The sequence below is a fragment of the Cnephaeus nilssonii genome (assembly GCF_951640355.1).
Source record: "Cnephaeus nilssonii genome assembly, chromosome: 15".
Classification (NCBI taxonomy): Eukaryota; Metazoa; Chordata; class Mammalia; order Chiroptera; family Vespertilionidae; genus Cnephaeus; species Cnephaeus nilssonii.
Window position 1 is genome coordinate 53,946,895 of NC_137086.1, and position 22,920 is coordinate 53,969,814.

Here is a 22,920-nt window from a genome sequence, read left to right on the forward strand (position 1 = left end):
ATCTGGCTGAGGATGACACAGGAGCTGACAGAGGGTTTCATGTCCCTCAGTGTGGGTCCGATGAGAGAGGAAACCTGGAAGTGTGTTGGAGGGCATAGGAAGGGTGAAGACCCAGTACACGGGAATGCTGCGGAAGCCATTAGTGATGAAGTAGGCTTGTCCTCAACCTGACAACAGAGGGGCGTCCTTAGTTACAGGGAGAGATGGATGTATTTTCTGCTTTGGCCGAGGCAGGGAGAGATGGTCACCTGTACGATGACAGGTGACTTCAGCTAACAGGATCTTAGGAATCAGTGAGGATACTGTTTACTTCTTCAGAGACTCAGCTTTTTTGTTGTTGTTTGTGGGTTTTTGACAAGGGACTACCTTATTTTTAAGGGACATCAAAATAAAGTTCTAATCCCTGGTCACTGGACCTGGCTGTCCTATTGCTTTCTCCTCCAAACTGGACTAGGGCCTGAAGATGGCCGATTTCTCTTAAACTTGGGATTTTTAAAAGCAACCGACACTGCCCTGGACGGTTAGAGCAGCGGCCTGCACACCTAAGGGTCGAGGGTTTGATTCCTGGTCAAAGGTACGTACCTGGGTTGTAGTTCGATCCCCAGCCCCAGTTGGGGTGCATGCACGAGGCAACCAAATGATGTGTCTCTCTCACATGGACGTTTCTTTCTCTCTCCCCCCGCGCCCCCTTCCACTCTCTCTAAAAACCCATGGAAAAAATATCCTCGAGTGGGGATTAACAACAACAACAAACAAAAGCTCACCTACAGTGCAGATCAGAAACTTAAGGAACCCAAAGAAAGCCCAAGGAGAAAGGCTCGGTAACAACTGCGTGTCCAGGACAAGTGCTGGCGCCACCTGGTGATGGGCCTCGTTCATAGCAGGACTGTTGCAGCAGCTAGCAGGGAGCCTGAGCCCAGTCTCCTCAGGCCTGAGAAAGCCCTTCCTACAGGCACCCAGCGCTGGGCAGGACCTCAGTGACGTCAGCAAGCCTTCCTATACCCACTGACCACCTGGCACACTGAAGGGCTCGAGAAGTGTTTGCTGAAATGGAAAAACTGAATTCAGCTCCACCACTTATGGAGTAGGAAGCTGAGGCCCCAAACCTCACAGTCTTATTCAGGGAAGTTCCTAGAATCTACAACACTGCCTTCCTGACCCCAGTGCTGGAGATCTTAATGAGCCAAACCACTGGGTGAGTTGGGATCTGGACTTGTAACCCAGGAGGAACATTCTCAGGGCCCAAGGGAAGCAAACTCTTCTTTCTAGAGCTGCCAAGGGTAGGTGGCCCAGAACAACCTATGCGTAAAACCTCATGGCAGACCAAACCCATGTTACAGTAGAGGTGAGTCCACAAAATTAAAGCAACTCAACCAAGGTCACTGGGGTGAACTCAGACCTTTCCATGCTCAGACCGTGCTTTCCCCGACATAACCTATGTTTTCCCAAACTGAGCCCAACCAGCCCCTCCCAGCACCCACAGCATTCTGCATCCACTGGAGAGTTAGAACTCAGCGTGGGCATTTATGACATCAGCTCCAAGACAGCCCTGACCTCATCTGTGGCAGGTGCTGCCACCTCCCATGGCAGCTCCTGTTCTTGGGCCATCAATGCCAGAAGTTTTCGGATCAGAACCACGTCCTTCATGACAGCCTGCAAATTCACCGTCTGGCCATTCGTAAACATCTGGTCCCCCAAGCGATTGACAGGACGATACCTGCAGGGGGACACATGGAATCAGTGAATGTTTAGTGTGGGGGAAGGGTCATGTTCTTCAGCCTCTCCCCCATCCCTACTATAAGCATCTCAAACCCCACCACACTCAAAGGACAACCAACATTCCTACCACATTCAGGACAAACGGGAGGGAAATTCTCCCACCACCTGCCGCCTGGAAGCAGAACTGCTGTTCTATTTCTCCGTGCCCGCCACCCTTCCATCCTCTCCCGAGGCCATCATTCAGTTACCCAGTGCACCCTCTCCAGGTGAAATAAAGTCAACTAAAGGGCATCACCTTGAGGGTGGCACCACCAAGAAATCCAGGAAGAACATAGTGGGGTTGAATCTAGACTCCATGTCAACATCTTCCAGACCCGAAAAAAGGAAGTTCAGAAAGAATCCTGTGTTTGAAATGAACCAAAAAGATCATTTAAATCTATGTTGGAACATGAATGGATAAAATGTTTTACTAATTGAACTAAAAAACACAACGCACCAGAATATGGGACAATATGTAGAATAAAATCACATTTTTCTTTATAAAAATGAGAAAAAATAGCCTCTGAGAGCCTGCACACAGATGTTACTACGGGTACAACAGTGCTTAGCCCAGGGGTTGAAATGGGGAGGGATGGGAAATAAGAAAGGCCGCTTGTCTCAGACTTATACACACATGTACACAATTACTTTGGTGTTTATAAAACATACTAGAGGCCCAGTGCATGATTTAATCATGCACCTGGTGTACCAGCTGGCTGGCTGTCCGCTGGTGCCCCAGGCCTTCCGAAAGCCTCCGGCGCAGCGGAGGCGGAGCAGACAGACAGACAGCTCCCCCGCTTTGGCTTTTGATCGCGGGGGAGCTGGCTGACTGTCTGTCCGCTGGTGCCCCAGGCCTTCCGAAAGCCTCCGGCGCTGCGGAGGCTTTCGGCGCTGCGGAGGCTTTCGAAAGGCCTTGTGCCGGAGCAGACAGACAGATAGACAGCTCCCCCGCTTTGGCTTTTGATCGCGGGGGAGCTGGCTGGCTGTCTGTCCGCTGGTGCACCAGGCCTTCTGAAAGCCTCCGCCGCGGCCATGGCACAGACGCTGAGCTCGAGCTCAGCGTCCTGCTGGCCCAATCAGCTACCCCGGCCACCCTGAGTCCCGCCCCCTGCGCCTCCTGCTGGCCCAATCGTGGGCGTAGCGGAGTGATGGTAATTTACATATTACCATTTTATTATGTATGATGATATTTGAAATATGGGGGGGGGGGGATCAAACCAAAAAAGTTAGCCTTAAAATCAAAACAAAATCCCTGCACACTGATGCTACCAAGAGGGCTCTTCTGTGGATTCAAAGCTAATATTCCAGTGACCTTAAAGAAAACGCAGGGAGAATGAATAAAATGCGTCAGGGCCTGCCACATACACCACCATGGTACCCTGAGTGCTCTTTTCCTGCCCCTGACAAAGCTTGGCACCAGTTTCATTGTTAAGTGCTTATCCCCACACAATGGTTACACCAGTGTTCCAGGACACACTCTCAGAGGTGGGTGACATGAGGGTGTGGGTATACTGCATAGGTTTTGTTATACACTCAAAAGGGAAGAATTTTCCTTTCTGTAGGGAGTTAAGATATAACAATCCTAATTAAAACTACGTATTAAAGTTCATTTTTTGATTTGCAGAAGGAATGTCCATAGAAACCTCACAGTTGGATGTTAAGGCCTTCTCCTTTCCATAATGCATCAATGAAAAGGGACCTGAAGGCTGACCCTAACCTATGCATTGGCTTCAGGGGAGATTTACAATAACCACAACTATGAAAAAACGAAAGTAGTAAGGCAGGGTAACGAGCCCAGGGAATGAGAGCCGGGAGGAGATAAAGCGTTATCCTTTCGGCTGGTGCAGCACCTTCATTCTTCCAAAGGGCGCTGAGATGCTCTCGTGCGCCGGTGGGTGTCAGGTACCCTCGTTTTCCCATTTGAGCTTCCTCAATTCCTGGAGCAGAGGAGGGAAACAGGTTAAGTCAATATCAGGCACTCCTTTTGCACTGGGATTTATCAATTCTTTCTCCCCATCCTGTCAAGCCTGCAATTTGATCATAAAAACTCTAGGACAGCATAGCCTCAGCTCTGCATATTTTCCCCCTTAATCTAATTTTTAAAGTCATGAGAACAATGTAACTACCTTTATAAAATCAACAGAGCAAAAGAAAAAAAACCCCACCCACCATTCCATCACATTACATTGTATCACTATTATCACCTTTATGTATCCCTTTCCATGCTTCGGTTTAAGCAGTGTGTTAGGCCACTGTCATGTTAGCCGTGGACTTACTTGTATACTTGGCTCTAGTGAGCATGTTGCCTGGCCATCGTTTTTAATGGCTGCTTGAAAATCTGCTCAGAGGATGTTTTCCAAAGTGATTTAACCATACTCTTATAGTTGGACATGTGGGTTTTTTCCTATTATAAGTAACATTGTATTTAAAAAAAAAACACGTGTATGCACATGGCTTTTATAAGAAATGTTCACTGAAATAGAATTATAGGTAAATGGACATGAACATTTTTTTTAAAACAGTTGTTGATTCCTTTAAAAAAATGTTTTTATTGATTTCAGAGAGGAAGGGAGAGGGAAAGAGATAGAAACATCAATGATGAGAAACACTTATCGGTTGGCTGCCTCCTGCACGCCCCGCACTGGGGATGGAGCCCGCAACCTGGGCATGTGCCCTGACCAGGAATCAAGCCATGACCTCCCGGTTCATGGGTCCATGCTCAACCATCGAGCCACACCAACTGGGCATGAACATTTTTATGGGTATCTGTATACTCCATTTCTTCTTATGTATATCAAAGTCTAGGACAGCATAGTCACAGCTCTGAATATTTTCCTCCTATGTGAGGAGTAGATTGGTTTTGGTTTCTCGGGTCAAGCAAAATCACTTTGGGATACTATCAGCTATACCCAGGGTGGGTCAGAAAATCAGACCTGGGCTGCCACTTGGGAGGTCAGACTCCAGGCACTTAGATGGTTAACAAAGATATAAGTAATGTGAACGTCTAAGTTTAAAACTATCAACTTCTTCCAGGATACACTCATGGAAATTAAATATTGCTCCATCTTCCCTTTTTACGCACTCATCAGGGCAGGAACCCATCTTGTCTGTTCCTAGCACCTGACACAGTGCCCAGTACATTGTGTCAGACACTAAAAAGTTACTGGCCTGAATGCACATGTTCAAGATATGCTAAGATAATCTACATTTAAAAACCTCATTCTTTTGCCTTTTTCTATAGTTGTACAATCCAGCTTCATTTCACCTCCAATTCTCTAATTAGTTTCTTGACCATCCGCAAAGGTTACATTATCACAAGTTCTTTCTTTTTAAAATTTTTTTAAAAATTGATATCAAAGAGAGGAAAGGGAGAGATAGATAAAAACATCAATAATGAGAATCATCGATCAGCTGCCTCCCACATCCCCCATGCCCCCTACTGAGGATCCATCCCACAACCCAGGCATGTGCTCTGACTGGGAATCAAACAGTGACCTCCTGGTTCATAGGCCGATGCTCAAGCACTGAACCACACTGGCTGGGCTGTTATCACAAGTTATTATCTATTCATTATTATCCAAGTAACTTGGATAATAATGAATAGATATACCATAATTTAGTTAACTATTCCTTATTAATAGACAGTTAAGCCATTTCCAATTTTAAACTACTTAAACAACACTGTGGGTATTCTTAGGACAAAGTCATAGAAGCTGAATTGCTAGGTCAAGGAGTCTACATTTAACATTTTGATTCCTATAAAAGCAAAACATTTCAATCAGTTAATGTAACAGAAGGGAGTGGGGTTATGAAACAAAAAGGTGTTGACCTTCAGGAATAACCAAAGCATCGCATGTTCTGAAGGAAAAAAAGAGGATGCTATTAACCTAAGGAACAACTTTGTGGGCATTTCTGGAAACAACTCTCTGTGCTTTCTTTCCTCCTAAACAGGCGTGAAGGGCTGGGGAAGACCAGCTGAAGCTGCCGTCTCCCAGGCATGAAGTGCCCTCCCTCCCGCTCCCTCATTAACGGACTACAGTTGTTCAATCACAGGATTCGAAGCAGAAGAGACCTGCAGGAAGCTACCACCTCGCATGGGCTGCACCCCTCCTAACAGCCTGCCAGAATGAAAGCTGCCTAGATGGGAGTTCAGAACATCGCTGGCATGTGTTTCGTTCAGCTCTGAGAGCTGCCATGTGCAAAGGAAGGTTATATAACTTGGGGAAGACTCAATCACAGTGGTGGAGCGTCTTGGCTATGAGAATTCTCATTTAAAAATGCTAATGTGGCTCTGGCCAGGTGGCTTGGTATGTTGGAGCATCATCCTGTACACCAAAAAGGTTGCAGTGCAGGTTCTATTACCACTCAGGGTACCTACCTAGATTGTGGGTTCAATCCCAGGTCAGGGCGTGTGTGGGAAGCAGCCAATTGATGTTTCTCTTTCTCTGTCTCTCTCTGTCTCTCTGTCTCTCTCTCTCTCTCTCTCTCTCTCTCTCTCTCTCCCTCCCTCCCTCCCTCCCTCCCTCCCTCCCTCCCTCCCTCCCTCATCCTCCTACACTTCTCCCTTCCTCTTTAAAATCTAGAAACATATCCTTGGGTGAGGTTTTTAAAAATAATTTTTTTAAAAAAATTAACAAAAAAATAAAAAAAATGCTAGTGTGCACTGTGGGGCTCGAGGTGCACTCCGAGTGTATGTAGCACTTCTCAAGCTATGGCTCTCCTCATGGGTGACTTGTTTGTGGGGACAACTGAGGCAGTCACTGCTTGGCTCCCTTTGGTATCAGGAATGTGGCCAGATGACCTGCTCTCTGGAGTTACTGATCTGTGACCCCGGTAGCCTCCTCTGAGAGCGGAGGCCACATGGTCAGGTCTCCACCCTGGCACTATGCTCAGCCACAAACATGTTTCATGAGGCTGAGGTCCCAAAAAGTAAACGTTTGTTAAATACTAAAAACCCAACCTAGAACCATGGAAGACAACTGTTGGCTTGATTCTAATGCAGACTTTTGTTTGGCACCATCATATTCTCATAGTTGTAGTGAGAGATTACTTCAAAGGATGGATTTGACAAAGACACTTAAACGGTGACTTATCTGTTACAGATATTTGCTCCAAAGAAACAGTTATCTTCTAGAACCCTGACCATCTTTGTTCTCAACCTGTGAACATTTTCTAAGGCACCCTAAGGAATAGAGCAGCAGTTTCCAGCCTTAAAAATTATTTTAAGGGCTATTTATAGGTAGGTGCAGAAAAATCTACCCTGTGGTTAACTATAAACCATTAAACAAAATTAAACAGGCTTTTAAAATGCAGTGTGGTATCCTGGGTTGAATCCTGGAACATAAAAAGAACATTACTGGAAAAATTCAAATAAAGCCTGTAGTTCATTAACAGCACTGCACCATGCTAATTCCTTAGTTTTGACAGGTGCACCATGGCGATCTCAGATGCTGCATTAGGGCAAACTGAGTAAAGAGTACATGGGAACTCTGTACTATCTTTGCAACCCTTCTGCAAGTCTAAAATTAGCCTAAAATAAAAGGTTTTTTAAAAATAAACGGGTGTGTTACTGCTATGGTCTGAATGTTTGTGTCCCCCAAATCACAGGTGTTGAAATCCTAACCGCCAAGGTGAAGGTGTCAGGAGGCTTTGGGATGATTAGGTCATGAGGACGAATGTCCATGAATGGGACTGAAGACCCCCGAGGGCTCCCTTGCCGCTTTCTGCCACGTGAGGTCATAGGGAGAAGTGGCTGTCAATGAGGAAGTGGGCCCTCACTGGACACTGGATTCGCCAGCACCCACCTTGGACTTCCCAGCCTCCACAACCGTGAGCAACAAATGCCCGGGTTTATGAGCACCCAGTCTCCGGTGTGTTGTTACAGCAGCCTGGACAGACTAAGTTATTTACTCCCGCCTCGCCAGAATCCTCAAATGTAAAGACAGGCCATGCATCTCGGGGAAGAGACTTCCTTCCCTGCCTCTTCCACATTCTCAAGCTCTGCAATAAAGTTCAGTCGCAATATGCTGTGGATTTCCACACATGAAACTTCCTAAACCCTGGGCAAGGGGTTTTGTTTTTGCCACGATATAGAGCTGGAAACAGAAGCTCCCAGAAGTGGCCTTCTCTAATAAGGCGACTGAACTGCTAGACCTACTCAGAATCAGTAGCAGAGCGCGGAGTCAAGCGAGGTCAAGCTCTTCCCTTCCTGGCACGCTCACTTACAATAAAGATGAACAATGAACATCTACAGAGCACATACTGCATAGAAGGCTCAGGGCTCAGCACTTCGAACGGGATACCTGATATAATCTTCACCACTTCAAAACATAAAACAAACCTACAACTAACAAAAATACAAAAGCAGGAGGACCAAGTCAGTCTCTAAACATTTTCCTCAAGGACCCCAAGGGCGGAACCAAGCTGAGGAGGAGACACTACCCAGGAATTTATGGACCCCAGGAGCCGCCTGCAGGAGGTGCTAATGGTCTTTGACCTCGTAGTGTTTCTTTAAAATTCACCTACATTATACATTTTACTTCAAAATAAATCCACACTTTTTGGACAATAAAATGGTTCTAAAAATTTGCCAAGTATGTATCTCTGAACTTCCTACTTCAGAAAATGACCACCTGAAGCAAGAGGTGCCTTGTTCAGCCCTCAAAATGCAGCCCAGCCCATCAGCTGTGCGAGAGGCCAGGGCTGGGCACTCCCCAGGATCCCCTCCGCCTCCGGCTCACCAGGCACACAGCTGAGACACGTGGCACAGAGGACTGCTGTTCCCAAGGTCTGGGACACACCCAACGGCCACGCCTGAGGAACATGGCCGAGGGCCGCCCAGGGCCCGGCTGCTTACCCGGCGGCTCTGTGTCCTCCTGGCCAGCTTTCTTGTGCACCACGGCTGGATACGTGACCGTCAGTTTGCTGTTGTGCTCCTTCCGGACAACTGCCCGCCCGGTCCTAGACAAGAGGACAGCTGTGAGCGAGGAGAGGAGGAACCCACCAGGACATTTACTGACAGCTGTGAGGGACTGGCCAGAGGCCTCTCGCTTGAGGAAAGGGACAGGCCAGCGCCCTGAGACTCACTTGCAGTGGGGACATCGCTTAGCAGTCATGTGTGTCCTCCAGAAGCAAGCGATGAGCTTGCTCTTGCTCTCACAGACATTCTTCACCTGTTGAAAAGAACGAACCTCGGAGTGCCATTTGAAGAGAACCCAGTATGTATTCAGTGATTTTTACCTTTTTTGAAAAACCAGAGGAAGCCACCTTCTTAGACAAAAATTTCCACAGAACCCTAATACAGCCAAGCTCTGCCAATCACTGAGTGGCTTCTTTCCTCATTTATAATACGTGAATAAGAGGAGAAACAGCCTCACTGTGCTGTCACTAAGAGAGATGATGAATGCAGTGGGGGGCTTGCACAAGGTACTTCATAAACGCTGGGTTCCCTTACTTTAATTTAAAATAAACCTCTCTGAAATAAATAAAATATTTGAAAATAAAAAATAAAAGAAATAAACCTCTTTGGAGGCAGTTGGTGCACCCTCACTGCTCCCTCTTGGGCTGGACCTCAGGGTTCTGAGAAAAGTACGTCCACATGAAGCTACATGAGTGGCTCTGAGCCTGGCTGCAAATGAGAGCCACCTGGGCCCTCCCCAAGGCCACTTCAATCGGAATCTCTGGTATAAAACTGGCATGAGGTGAATCCAGTTTCAAGTTAGTCCTGCAGGCTGATTATTGACATCATTCATTCACTGAACAAATGAACACTGACATAGATGCTATGGGGAAACAGGGAAGAGGGTGGGATCAGCGCTCACAGTAGTTTACAGTGCTACAGAGAGAAAGAAGAAAACATGGACCTCATTCTCAAAGTGAGACTGCAAGCCAGAACCTTGCTGGACGCTGTGCCTACACTACCTAATTTCATCTAATCTTCTCCTCGTTCCCGTAGGCAGGCATCAAATACTGAGGAACGCAGTGGCTCAGGATTAGTTATGCAATTTGTAGGTGACAGGCTTCATAAGAGGCAGAGCTGGGATTCAAACCCAGGTCAACTACGGGAAACCGAATGTGTGCGTAAGTGATAGGGCGAAAAACCGAGTGTTCTGAGAGGAAAGAAGGTATAACGCACATGCGAGCCCTGGGATCCAAGGAGGTTGTTCTGTAAAATTTCACGTGTATATTGTTCTAATTCTTCCTGGATTTCAAAAGCAGTAGGATCGGCATTTTCTTCCAGAAACTGAAAAACAAAGAGAAAAACCATATTATCAAACAAAGCCAGTGTACCATTAGCAGCACCAGGGCCAGCCTTTCCAAGAGGGGAGAGTTCGGTTTGAGAGCAGAGAAAGACACTTCATGGTTGCTGTGCTGCATTCTCAAAACAGTGAGGCTGTTTAAATAAAACCCCATGAGGATATCCTGCTTCCAATAATGGTGGGCTACATTATTCATACCAAAACTAAAAAGAACCAAGACAGGATAAAATATGTTTCTATCGCTGAAGCTCTCAAGAGCCGACAGGACAGTGAGGAGGATCCAGGCCTAACTGAAGGGAAAACAGGAGTCCAGGTCAAGGAGCCCGGGGCCCAGGTGCTAGATGCGGGGCTGCAGCACGCAGGGCTCCAGGGCACCCCTCAGGGCAGTTACGTCCAGCTGGGGAGGATCCAGGGGCTGTGCCCCCGGGAAATAAACTGGCCCTCAAACAGGGCCTCGTGGATTGCAATTACCCAGCAGTCCCGAGAGCCATCAGCTTTGAACCCAGACTACGATGGTCCCGGGCCATCGAGCATATGGCAAAAGCCTCTTTGGAGGAAGGCAGCAGCACCTGAGGCCTCAACTTATTTCCACAAAGAATTCTTTAAGTACAATGACAAACTGTCAAAAATGAGCACACCAGGACAGGGGAGAGAGAGGGTGTTTCTGGGAACAGGGACAATAGCTTGACACTTTTAACTATTTGTTGGATTTTATGTATGGTTAATGCATTTCAGTGGGTATATTTTACAAAAAATTTTTCTTAAGGTAGGCATCATGAATAATTTTATGCCAATAATTTTGAAACTTTAGATGAAATGGACAAGTTCCTAGAAAATATAACTTACTCTGAATAAAGATTTAAGAAAATCTCTCTCTCCTCTCTCTTTTGAACTAGTTTGATTTGGAGTTAACTTTTTAATTCTGTTCCCTAGAAACTTCATAAAAGTGGAAATGTCAATCGCGTCATTAGGTAGCATTGCTGATGGCAAAAATGACCTCTATTGCTTAGACTGTATCTGAACCAGAAAGACTGAATGAATTATAAACACCACAGCTCTGAGCTTCCCTGGTGCTAACTAGGCATGCCCTTGAGTCTCTGGAAGCTGGGCCCATGGAGCTGTCACAAAAGATACTGATTCCTACTTAGGGTGTGGGGCTCTTGGGCCAGGGTGGCTCCCATGTCCACTGGTGTAATCGCGTCCTTTTGCTCTTGAACTTGGAGAGCCAAAGAAGACTAGACTTAGTCAGCTGTGAGAACACCCACTGAAGAGAGACCGTCTGGCAGCACCCAATCTTACATGAACTCTATCAGGACACTTTAAGGAAAGAGAATTCCCTACCTCATTTCACGAGGCCAACATAATCTAGATAACCAAACTCAAAAGGACAACATGAGAAAGGAAACCTACAAAGCAATGACATGATCACACATGCAAAATCCTAAGCAACACATTAGGAATTCAAATCTAGCAACGTATTAAAAAGGCAAATTATTGAGAACAAGGAATCCGAGGAATCCAAGGTTAGTTTAATATGAAAAAAGGAATTGAGTATTTCACCATGTGACCTTGAAAAAAATTATCTGAAACTTTCAGTAGGTGCAGAAAAAGTTTTTTATAAAATTCAACATTCAGCCATCTTAGCAAAATAGGAATAGGAAAAAGTTTCTTTAATCTGATAAAAACTATAAAAGTTCAGCCAATATTATACTTATGGTGAAATGCTGAAATGTTTCCCCATTTGTTTGTTTTAATATAATTTATTTTTATACTGACACAATCTCAAACTGACAGAAAAGTTGCAAGTACATACAACAACCTTTTTCCTTGAACCATTTGAGAGTAAGTTGCTGTCCAGATACTTGGGTGAACATTTTCTACAAACAAGGATACTCTCTAATATGACAATACAATAATAAAAAACTGTAAATTAACATTAATAAATTACTACCATCTAATCCTCAGACACCATTCAAGTTTTGCCAATTCTCTAGGAATATTCTTTATAGCAAAAACAGCCAATTCAGAGCCACCTGTTGCATTTGCTTGTCATGTCTCTTGCATCTCCCTCAGGCACCTAGTCTAACTTTAAAGACATTAACACTTTGAAGAACTGAAGGCGAGTTAAATCTGGGTGTCTGCTGTCTCCTTGAGATCAGATTCAGCTTGTGCATCTCTGGCAGGAAGATTCAGAAGCAGTGGATGCTCTGCTCTTCTCACTACACCTATCAGGTGGGGCATGATTTCAATCGGTTGCACGGGGTGATGCCCACTTTGACCACTTGCATAAGGAGGTGACTGCCAGACTTCTCCACTGTCAAGTTACCATTTCCCCCGTTTTGTATTTAATAAAGATTATTTGTGTGGGGGGAGTACTTTCAAACTGTATAAGTAGCCTGTTATTTATACTTTCAGTTCACTCATACATTTTTATCAGTATGAACTCATGGATTTCATGGATTCTTACTTTATCCACCGGGTTATAATAGTTCCTATCATCATTTACTTTGATGCTCAAAAACTGTTCTAGATTTGGCCAGTGTGAGCTCAGATAGCTCCTGTGTCATTCTGGCATGTCCCCTTCTTTCTCTGAGTATCGACTTGCTCTCTGGCACATGATATTCCAGGTTCATCTTGTACTTTCTGCATCAGCCCTAGAATCAGCCAGTTATCCAAAAAGCCCTTTCAGTGAAGAATGGTATTTAGAAGCCAAGACATAGGCACTAGGTGTGCTCATTGCTAACAGCACTCCCAGACCCTCTCAGGGACAGAACTAGGAATACATGTGCATATGCACACACACCCTTCACACTAATACTTTTAATTCCATTCCAACACTACAGGATTAACTCTGGGTCTTCTCTCATTCATCTATTTGTAACTTCCCCCTCTGGTGGTGTGAAATCTGGCCGTTATTATCCTTACTGTATGTTCTAAATTTGATCACTCCTCCTCCCTGTATGTAACCCCTCTCCCATCACTGCCACCACCTACTCCTGTGCATAACCCCCTCACACCCAACTTGGGCTCCCATCCTGCTACAGGCCACTCTCCTTATGAACCCCCCCTCACGCTCTTTGGGCTCTCATACACCACACTGGACCATCCAGCATGGACACCCTCTTACCTGATTTGGATGCCCACCTCCCATGCTGAGCTTTTACCCTAAATGAACACTCTCCTCATGCTATTTGAACTCTGACATTCCAGGTTGGGCTGCCCGCACATGCAGAGATGCCCTCCCCTTGAATGTTTTTCTCACTTTGGTTGGCTTGACAACCTACACCTGGCCACACCTCTGTGTAGAAGCCTATGTGCTCTGCCCACTTAAGGTGTGAAGGGAAGGGGAAGAAGAAAGGTGAAAGGTTTTCCTTTGTGAGAAGAAACAAGACGAGGATGCATGCTACCCCTTCAACACAATACTGTAGATCCTGGCCACCAAAATAAGGTAAGAAAAAGAAACAAGACATGTAAGGATCGGTAAGAAATAAAACTGCTTTGTAATTCACAGGTGATGACTGTGTTGAAAATCTAAAAGAATGTGCACATAAAGTATCAGAATTGATGAGATGCTTTTGCCCGGCTGTTTCATACAAAAATCAATATACAAAAATGAATAAGATTTTGATCTACAAACAGAAAATGAATTTTAAACAAGATATTGATAACAGCACCAGAAAATCTGAAGTAATCATTAGTCACAAAGAAAATAAGGTCTGCAATAGAGAGACCCCATGTTCACCACCTTACCTACGTAATTAAACTAAGTCTTATCAATAGAACAACATGACAGCATGTGCCTCTAAAATGATGCAACACAAAGTGTCCTGTTCTGTGTAGGTAGTATTCTTACCAAAACATGAATCTAATGAGGAAATAATCAGACAAATCCAGGATGTGAGAAATCCTACAAAGTGTTAATGTCTTCAAAAAAAGTCAGTATCATAAAAAAACATTTTCTACATTGAAAGAGATGAAAGAGATGTAACATCCAAAGCAATGTACGAACCTTGATTGGATCCTGGGTCCAGGAGAAAAAAAAAGCTCCTGGGTAAATGGTATTTCTATATATTTTTTATTAACGTTCCTCCAATTACTCTACGGCTTCATGTTTTCACAACTAATGATTGGTATCCAGTCACAAGATGTAAGAAGGGACGACAAACAGCCTTTGTTCCTAACTTTGGTTTGCCTGATTTCCGTGAGAGCCAGGCACCTACCCTGTTCAGAATTCTCTCCAGCTCGTACACTGCTTGAAGGGCTCCGACTTCCAGAACTCGAAGCTGGCAGACTAGGAGGTGAATCACAGCCCGGGGGCAAGTCAGCAGGTGGCAGTTCAGACAGGAGCCCCTGAGCAGCAGGTAGAGTTTCTGAAGGAAGGAATAAAAAGCAGGATATTAGAAAATGTAGTAATCAGGGTGATTTTCAATGTCCTTCCAATTTTTGTTTTTATGGAGTCAGTTTATTCATGTAAGAATTCCACTTCCCCTGTATACCTACAAAGGCCTTTGTGATTTTAAGAACTAGATAACTATTCCTCCATATTTTCTGTATGATTTCATTTAAACCATTAAAATCTGAAATTTACTTTGGGTCTGAGGTAGGGAACTATCTTTATTTTAACTAAGTACTGAATACTACATTTAGTCAAATATTTAGTATTTAACTAAGACAATTCTCTTTCCTTGATACAATTAACAGACAGAAATCATGTCCATGTACGCTATCATCCGTATAGCTTAAAGCAAATGCTGGGTGCTGTGCTAACCAATATGGAGCGCTGAAAACGCACCAGTAGGACTCCAAACAGGAGCTTCATTCTTAGCGCCCTCGGGTCTTCCGGGGCTTTGCTCCTCCTGCCACCAAGCAGAGCCTACAAGGTCCCCTAAGAGCTCAGGGCCTGGAGAACCCCAAAGGACCCCCTATTGCCAGGGTGGCTCTGCCTATGTTTCTAAAGAGTGTCAAGCCCCTGAAACAAAAGGTGGAGGGGATGGCCCTAGCCGGTTTGGCTCAGTGGATAGAGCGTCGGCCTGCGGACTGAAGAGTCCCAGGTTCGATTCCGGTAACGGGCACATGCCTGGGTTGCAAGCTCGATCCCCAGCATGGGGCGTGCAGGAGGCAGCCAATCAGTGATTCTCAGCATTGAAGTTTCTCTCTCTCTCTCCCTCTCCCTTCCCCTCTGAAATCAATAAAAATATATTAAAAAAAAAAAAAGTGCAGAGGATGGATGATGCTCTCTTCCCCTCCTGTGAACAGATCCAAGCTGTGGTTCTTCTCAACTGGAATCAAAAGATACACTTAGGTAGAACTAGATGCCAAGTTGAAGACCTGGATTTGGCTCCTCAAGGTTTAAAAGTTCACAGTAAAGAGCAACTTTAGCTCAAAGTGTCCGGAGCTAACCTCCTCAGACCCCTCCTGTGGGGAGAAGGGTGGCCTCATAAATCCCCCCAGCAGCCCTGAGACCCACACATCCAGGGTGGCCTGGGGCAGAACGTACGTCGAAGAGGAGAGGATTGTACACGGTGAGTGGGAGCTCGATGTGGCCCAGGTGGCCGGAGCAGTTGTTGAAGTCCTGCACGCAGGTGGAGCACACCTCTTTGGAATCTGCAGGGCCCAGAGCTAAATCGTACAGGCCGTTGACCGACGGGTTCCCCAAGCTGTCCAGGTACCGAGGGTTTGTAATGGATTTGACACTTAGTTTCCTAAGGAGATAAAGAAGAATAAGGGAAGACAGGTTACTCGACTTCTCGGACGTTTCCTCTTTGCCATCAAGTGAGAACTGTTTCCTCAGACACACTGGCAGCCGGAGGACAGGATCAGTGCCTGCTGCGCTCACGACTGCAGCGCAGCACTTAGCGAGGAGACTGCACACAATACTTGCTCCATAAATATAGGCTGGATGAGTAAGAGTAGTAAAATCACTAAAAAACAGACTTCGTGCAAATCTTGCACCGAGTATACTGTCTCAAAAAGAGTTAAGGAACTACTCCATGCCAAATGCTTTACAGGCAGCACTGACTTTAACCCTCTGAGATGGGCATCACTAAACACAGCTTTTAAGGAGGAAGCAGGCTCTGAGCAGTCAGGTGATTTCACCCAAGTGACACAGCAAGAAAGGGAGGAGGTGAAGTGGGGAACAGGGAGGCTATGGACCAGACTAATTCTAAAGCTCACGTAGGTCAATAAAGGAGAGGTGAGCCAGTAATCCCTGTACAGTATGCAGAAATAGTAAACTGATATACATTAAACACAAATATGCAGAAATATAGCCTGATTTACTAAAGATTTCATCACAGCAAACTCATTCGCAGCCCCACCAACTCTAAACAGTGCGCGCCAGCCCCAGACGTTCTCGGAACTACGGGTCCCGGCAGGCCACGCGCCCGACAACCGAGGGCTCAGAAGATAAACTGGGCGCAAGACATTTCGGGAATAGTAGTTTATAAAGGCGCCAACTTCAGAGACAAGTTGCGCACGCTTCCCACCAACTACTTACTTGAGCTCTTCGGCCGAATACATCCCGAAGGAAATGCCCTGCAGCCGCCGCCAGGGCATGTTCTTTGAGCCCAACATCCTCCAGGTCAGTTTCGAGTTCTGACACCCAGAGAGAAGTTCCAATCACCCCAGTAAATTCCCAGCACAGTTACGAGCCCGCAGCCGCCATGTGACTTAAACTGCGCTTGCGCGCGAGAAATGCTCGCTGGGAGGAGATTTACCTGGACGAGATCATTTCCGCTCTAGGGGTGGGGGGGAAAGGAAGGTACTTGCATGACTCTCACTAGCCCTCTTATTTTGAAAACAATCGAATATATATACCATTAGAATGGTCGTTTTAGAAAAATCTCTTAGATGCAACTGAGGCGTATTGAGTCTTAACTTCCGTAGCGAAGTGTTTCAAACCATGAGCTTGTAACCTCTACTACGTTTGCTTTCGTCTTGTTCCGTCTCAGCCAATAGCCGGGCTATTCCGGTCCACCTCCCCCCCCCCCCGCCCCCACCTCGGTGATCCAGAAGGTGGAACGCATGCTTTCCCAACATGCAATGCGAAGAAAGCGAAGATGGCGGCGGTGGCCTCGGCTCGCTGGCTGAGGGTCCGCTGCAGGCTTTGCCTGCCGCTGACGGGTCGGTGGACAGGTGCATGTGAACCGGCCCCTAGGTGCAGGTAAGAGAGGCTTGAGGAACCCACGAGGAAGACCCAGGTGTCAACCTAATCCTGTGTGTACCCTTTTCCCCCCCACCCCTGAGAGCTGAGTAACGAGGCACGATGCAGTGGAATGCGCGTGCGCCCTCTCGTAGCCGCGTGCTTCGGGAAAAGATCAAAACGCATTTCTGAGGAAGATATTTCTGGGTTGGCTGGCCCACCCAGGAGTATAACTGCAGACCAGACTAGAATCCTTCTGTCGTGGAGCCAACATTCTAGTTAGTGTGGCTGTTAGCAATCCTATCCCAAGTTTTAAAAAAATAATGATTTGGTCTCCTTTTCACGCCACCAGTAGGAACAGGGAGAACTCTTGAAGACTTTTCCAAGTTAAAGGTAGTTTACGAGCTCTCCCTTTTCTGTTTCTCCCCAGCCTGCTGTGCTTTAGGACATCTCAGAATGTTCACCTTGTCAAAGACAACAGTGCTCTGGGTGTCCTAATGTCATTAAAAACAAACAACAACAAAAAAACACACACATGATTTGAAAGAGTTGATCCTTAGCAAAAATAGTATTGTTTAAAAAAAAAAATGCCTCGGCCCACGCATGGAAGGGTCTCGGGGTTTGATTAGGGTCAAGGGCTGGTACCCCGGTTGCAGGTTCTGTAACCGGACAACCAAGGGGTCCGGGCTGCCTGTCACTACTTCAGCCAATTAAGCAGAGACAGGGTTGAATCATATGAGGGTTTATTCCAATAATGCCAGCAGTATGAGAGCAGCAGGTCATCCACAAAAATTTATTCTGCACCCCACCATAAGCTAACTGCCAAGATTAGTCAAGATTACGTGGGGAAGTAGGAATTACAGGTGTGGGAAAGTGGGCATGGGATAATCATGACAGGTTACAAGTCATCCGGGCTGTGGGGAGTCACTGAGAGCTGGTGCCCAGGGACCACATTACAGGTAATAGGGGCAGAGGGTTGTAAAGAGCAGGTGCCTCCAGGACAATGTGCCACGAGGTTGTAAATCTTTCCATAAAGATAGGCAGGAAGGAGGAGGGACTGCATTCCCATGTTAGCTCCCATGACCCGGGGCGTACAACTCTCACCGAGGTTAGAATGTGCTTTCTCTAATCAGAAAAGAACAATCATGGTTAACAGCATAATTAATATTTCATATAATTATAGTTAATTTCTAATATTCTGTTTCTGCACCTAACAATTCCATGCACAACCACATGCAGGTCTCTTTCATAGATGTTTCTCTCTCGCAGCGGGAAAGCTATCCACTGGTGAGGATTAACAACCAAAAGAAAAAAAAGATGTCTGAGACCAGATGCCAATAGAGGAAGTTATTTTCCAATCACATCTTGACAATTTTCTGAATGGTACCATTCAGTATACAAGATAACAATGCACATAATCTGTGTAGTATATTGATTGTTTTTTAGTGTGATAAAATTTTATAGCTCTGTCATGGGTCAATAGTTATACATTTTGAATTTTTAAAAAAGCAGTTCCAAAATTAAATTAGGACATACATATTTGATTTGGTACTTTCCTGATTGTTGAAGTGGATTGAAATTATGAAAATAACTTCATAATTGCTTTAGGTGGATAGACTCATTATTATTAGGACATTATCCATATAAATTTGCTCATTATCTTGTCCCTCTTTAGTGTTTTAGATTTCCAAAGTTGAAAGTCCCTTATTTCAAATCAGCTGTTCAATTGTTTAAGTGCTATTAAAATTTTTCTTTTTTCCCTGACTTTATTTTATTTAATGTGATTACCGCATTTAAAAAATTTGTGACCATATTGTGCCCATATCTTATATCTGTTTTGTAATGGTTTTGAATGTGGTGTTGAGGCCATGTCTTCTCTGTACATTGGCATGAATTACCTCACTTTGATACATGAAAATTGTAAAGTTTGGGTGCAAAGTGCATGTAGATGGAGGTGAGGTGGGAATTCCATTAATGATTATTAACTTTAGGGCTTTTACTTTTTTGCAGATTTTGTTCTGGAAGTGCAGCCCTCCCAAAGGTTGAAGGAACTGATGTAACAGGTATATAGAAATATATTGAAATAATTCCATTTGTATATTAACACATTGTACTTCTTCATAGTACTAGTATTGGGAAATTGATTCACTGTTTTACTTTTCATATTAAGGGATTGAAGAAGTGGTCATTCCAAAAAGGAAAACTTGGTGAGTATTTAGTCAGTGCTTATTCATCAAGGGGTTGAGTGCTTATTATGAGCAAAACATCGGTAAGTAAACGATTCAATGACAGAGCAATGGAGAGCATTCTTGGGAAGAGAACAGTTGAGGGAGGAAAAACTTGGAAGTTTAGAAGAAAATAAAACAGGAATGAGATTTACTTAATTAAAAGACTTTCTGAACTGAGTTCAGGTTAATGTTTACATAACAGTGAATAATCATGGGAATAATTTCTAAGGGGATTCTCATGGTTGGGAGAGCAGACAAAAATATTATCTTTATGGTCTTTAATAAGTTAAAATAAAATAAATGATGCGGATTGCAAAATTTAGCTTTTTTAACTCATAGATCCTTGAGCAAATTGCCTTGCTTATTCAAGATTTGTTGAATACGTAAGAACTAAAACATCTTCACAAAAATTCTTATAGTAATGATACTATTGAATGTGTTTAAAAGACTTCCCTAAAAAAAGCCAAGTCTTTCCTGAGTATGACCTGAAGACTAAAGTTAATAAAGAAAAAATTTTTAAAAAGTCCTAGCTGGTTTGGCTCAGTGGATTGAGCATTGGCCTGTGGACTGAAGGGTCCCGGGTTTGATTCTGGTCAAGGGCACGTACCTTGGTTACAGGCTCCTCCCTGGCCTGGGCCCTAGTCGAGGCTTGTGCAGGAGGCAACCAATTGATGTGTTTCTCTCATTGCTGTTTCTCTCTGTCTTTCCCTCTCTCTTCCATTCTCCCTAAAAATCAATGGAAAAATATCCTCAGGTGAGGATTAACAAAAAAACAAAAAAAGCTTTCTTAAATTACAAAAGTATTAATGGTATAAAAGGTGTCTGGGATAAATAGAACACGCAGAAGGAAACAAGGTTTTTAGTAATCACACTACTCAGAGGCAAATTATTTTAATCTCTGTGCTACAGTAAAATGTGGGTAATGACAGTACCTACCTCAAAGGATTAAATAAGCATTCGATTAATGCCTGCCTCATTGTCAGAGCTCTGTAGATGATAGCTGTTATTTTAAAGTTCTGGGGTATGACATTTTTTATATAAATTATATGTATGCATTTAGTTTAGTATAATTGATTTGGTAAATGTTCTATACTCTGCTTTTAATTTTTAATTACTAGTAGTATCTTATTATATTGAGGTTTATTTCTGTCTTCCCTGGCATGAGAATCAGAACCAAAATAAGAGTAGAAATAAACATATCCATGAATGAATCATTTTCCTGAATAACATTCAAGTTCAAAGCATTTTATCAGCCTCTATCCCTGAAGAAGCTACTTCAGGGAATACAAAAAGGAGTTTTTGGAGGGTATGCTCAGATAGCTTATGATCTAGTCCAATCTTATGCATAGTTATACTTTATATCTTATACTCATATTACATCTGTACATAACTTATACACATGATTAAAGGCAATACAGGATATGATATAAATCAAGAGTGGTTGTATTGCAATAACCAAGGTGAGTTTTATTGAAAAGTGTAGAAACTTACCTGTACCTTAAAACAGATAAGATTCTTTTATTAGCATCAGAGTCACCTAGGAATTTTATTTATAAAGCATATTCTTACAAGTAATTCTCATGAACCCTAAAGTATGAGACTCTCAGATACAGAAAACATGGTCATGTCATGTGGTGGGAAGAGGCCAAGCAGGCAGGCCTGTGAAATGCTCTATTAGAACAGGGGAAGTAAGAGTTGATACAGAGCATTGATCAGCAAACAGGCCAATTTTTTTACAGCTCATGAGCCAAGAATGGTTTTTACATTTTTTTATAGTTAAGTCAAAAGAAGACTTATTTTAGTCCCGGCCGGCAGGGTTCAATGGTAGAGAGTCAGCCTGTGCACCGAAGGGTCTCAGGTTCAATTCCTGGTCAAGGGCACATACCTGGGTTGCAGGGTCGTTCCGAGCCGATTGCGTGCTGGAGGCAGCCAATCCATGTTTCTCTTTTCCTCCCTTAGCCCTCCCTCCCTTCACTCTAAAAATCAATGGAAAAAATATCCTCAGGTGAGGATTAACAAACAAAGGAAAGAAGACTTAATTACATGTGAAAATTACATAAATTCACATTTCAGTGTCAATTAAACAATTTTTGGAACACCACCTCACTCATTTGTTAATATATGGTCTGTGGCTCCTTTGATGCTACACTGGCAGAACTGAATAGTTGTAACAGAGTCCCTGTAGCTGATAAGCCTAAAATATTTACTATCTGTCCCTTTGCAAAAAAAAATGTGATTGATAGAGATTCTCTGATAGAGAGCCCCTGAATTCCAGGCTCAGGAATTGGTGCTTTTAGACTTGGAAGAAGCCATAGGGAGTACACGTTATTGTTGCTTTATTTTAGAGGTGAAACGTGATTGGAGGCTATGATTTTCCAGATCACTCAGGTGCCACAGAAAACCCTGACAAATTGTAGAGTCATTTGAGCTTTCATAATGAATGTGACATGATAAAGGTAGTGTTCTGAACAGGCTAATCTGAATTGTATAGTTATTTTAGGGCTAGCAGGGAGCCTAGTTATGATCAACATATAGGTAACTAGGCTCATGAAAGGATGTGGAGAAATGGGTGCTCAAGTTTGTTGATAGGGCAGTCAGCATATTTAGTTGGAACACTACTGTGGCGGGAAAATTGCCAGAATCACAATTTAAAATGTTTATACCTACAGGTTGGACATTCAAGAGGAACACTTGAATATACACTCAGAGACATGGATGAGAAAGTTATTTATAACTTGAGAATAATACCAGTTGAGCCAGCCCAAGTGCCCATCAATAACTAGGTAGATAATAAAAGTAGTTATTGTATAGTGTAACATTTAAAATGTTTTTATTGATTTTTGGGAGAGGGAGAGAGAGAGAGAAACATCAGTGATGGGAAAGAGTCATTGATTGGCTGCCTCTCACACGCCCCCTACTAGGGTCGAGCCTGCAACCCGGGCTTGTGCCCTGACAGGGAATCGATCCTATGGCCTCCTGATTCATAGGTCCATGCTGAACCACTGAGCCACGTAGGCTGTGCTACAATGTAACATTTAAAGAAATTAGATTTCTATGTAGTAACATGTATAATACAGTCAAACTTAGAAAGCATATATACAAAATGACAGTATATGTTTTTTATGGTGATATGTATAGGTAAAAATACTGTAAAGCGTTCTAGAAATACTAACAACAAACTCAGAGTGAAGTAGGAAAGGGTTACAAGATGATAACATACACTTTAGCATAACCTGTAATGTTCTAACATTTCTTAAGGATAATGTATTCATTGAGATTGTTTAAAATAACCCTTTAAAAAAGAGAACTAGTCCAGCAGGTGTTGCTCAGTGGTTGAGAGTTGACCTATGAACCAGGAGATCACAGTTCGATTTCCAGTCAGGGCACATGCCTGGGTTTCAGGCTCAATGCCCAGGTTTCTGGCTTGATCCCCAGTAGGGGGCGTGCAGGATGCAGCCAATCAATGATTCTCTCATTATTGATGTTTCTATCTCCCTCTTCTCTGAAATCAATAAAATATTTAAAAAAGAGAACT

General features: G+C 43.9%; 2 protein-coding genes across 3 annotated transcripts in view; one reads left to right on the forward strand and one right to left on the reverse strand.

The window, feature by feature from the left end:
- POLR1A (RNA polymerase I subunit A) overlaps window positions 1–16,690 on the reverse strand; it is a 68,373-nt gene extending 51,683 nt beyond the window's left edge. The window contains exons 1-9 of one of the 2 annotated variants that reach the window (XM_079792431.1): window positions 16,513–16,690; window positions 15,514–15,718; window positions 14,237–14,386; window positions 9,893–10,000; window positions 8,845–8,930; window positions 8,620–8,718; window positions 3,609–3,700; window positions 2,015–2,120; window positions 1,555–1,717 (exon numbers count right to left, since the gene is read on the reverse strand). In XM_079792431.1, coding sequence (XP_079648557.1) covers window positions 1,555–1,717; window positions 2,015–2,120; window positions 3,609–3,700; window positions 8,620–8,718; window positions 8,845–8,930; window positions 9,893–10,000; window positions 14,237–14,386; window positions 15,514–15,718; window positions 16,513–16,589 — 1,086 coding nt within the window. In that variant the 5' untranslated portion in view covers window positions 16,590–16,690. Of the gene's footprint in view, window positions 1–1,554; window positions 1,718–2,014; window positions 2,121–3,608; window positions 3,701–8,614; window positions 8,719–8,844; window positions 8,931–9,892; window positions 10,001–14,236; window positions 14,387–15,513; window positions 15,719–16,512 lie in introns of both variants that reach the window. The other variant, XM_079792430.1, reaches the window with a different exon arrangement.
- A 357-nt stretch (window positions 16,691–17,047) lies between these two features.
- PTCD3 (pentatricopeptide repeat domain 3) overlaps window positions 17,048–22,920 on the forward strand; it is a 39,455-nt gene continuing 33,582 nt past the window's right edge. The window contains exons 1-3 of the mRNA XM_079791841.1: window positions 17,048–17,178; window positions 19,168–19,220; window positions 19,328–19,364. Of these exons, the coding sequence (XP_079647967.1) occupies window positions 17,075–17,178; window positions 19,168–19,220; window positions 19,328–19,364 (194 nt within the window). The 5' untranslated portion in view covers window positions 17,048–17,074. The remainder of the gene's footprint in view (window positions 17,179–19,167; window positions 19,221–19,327; window positions 19,365–22,920) is intronic.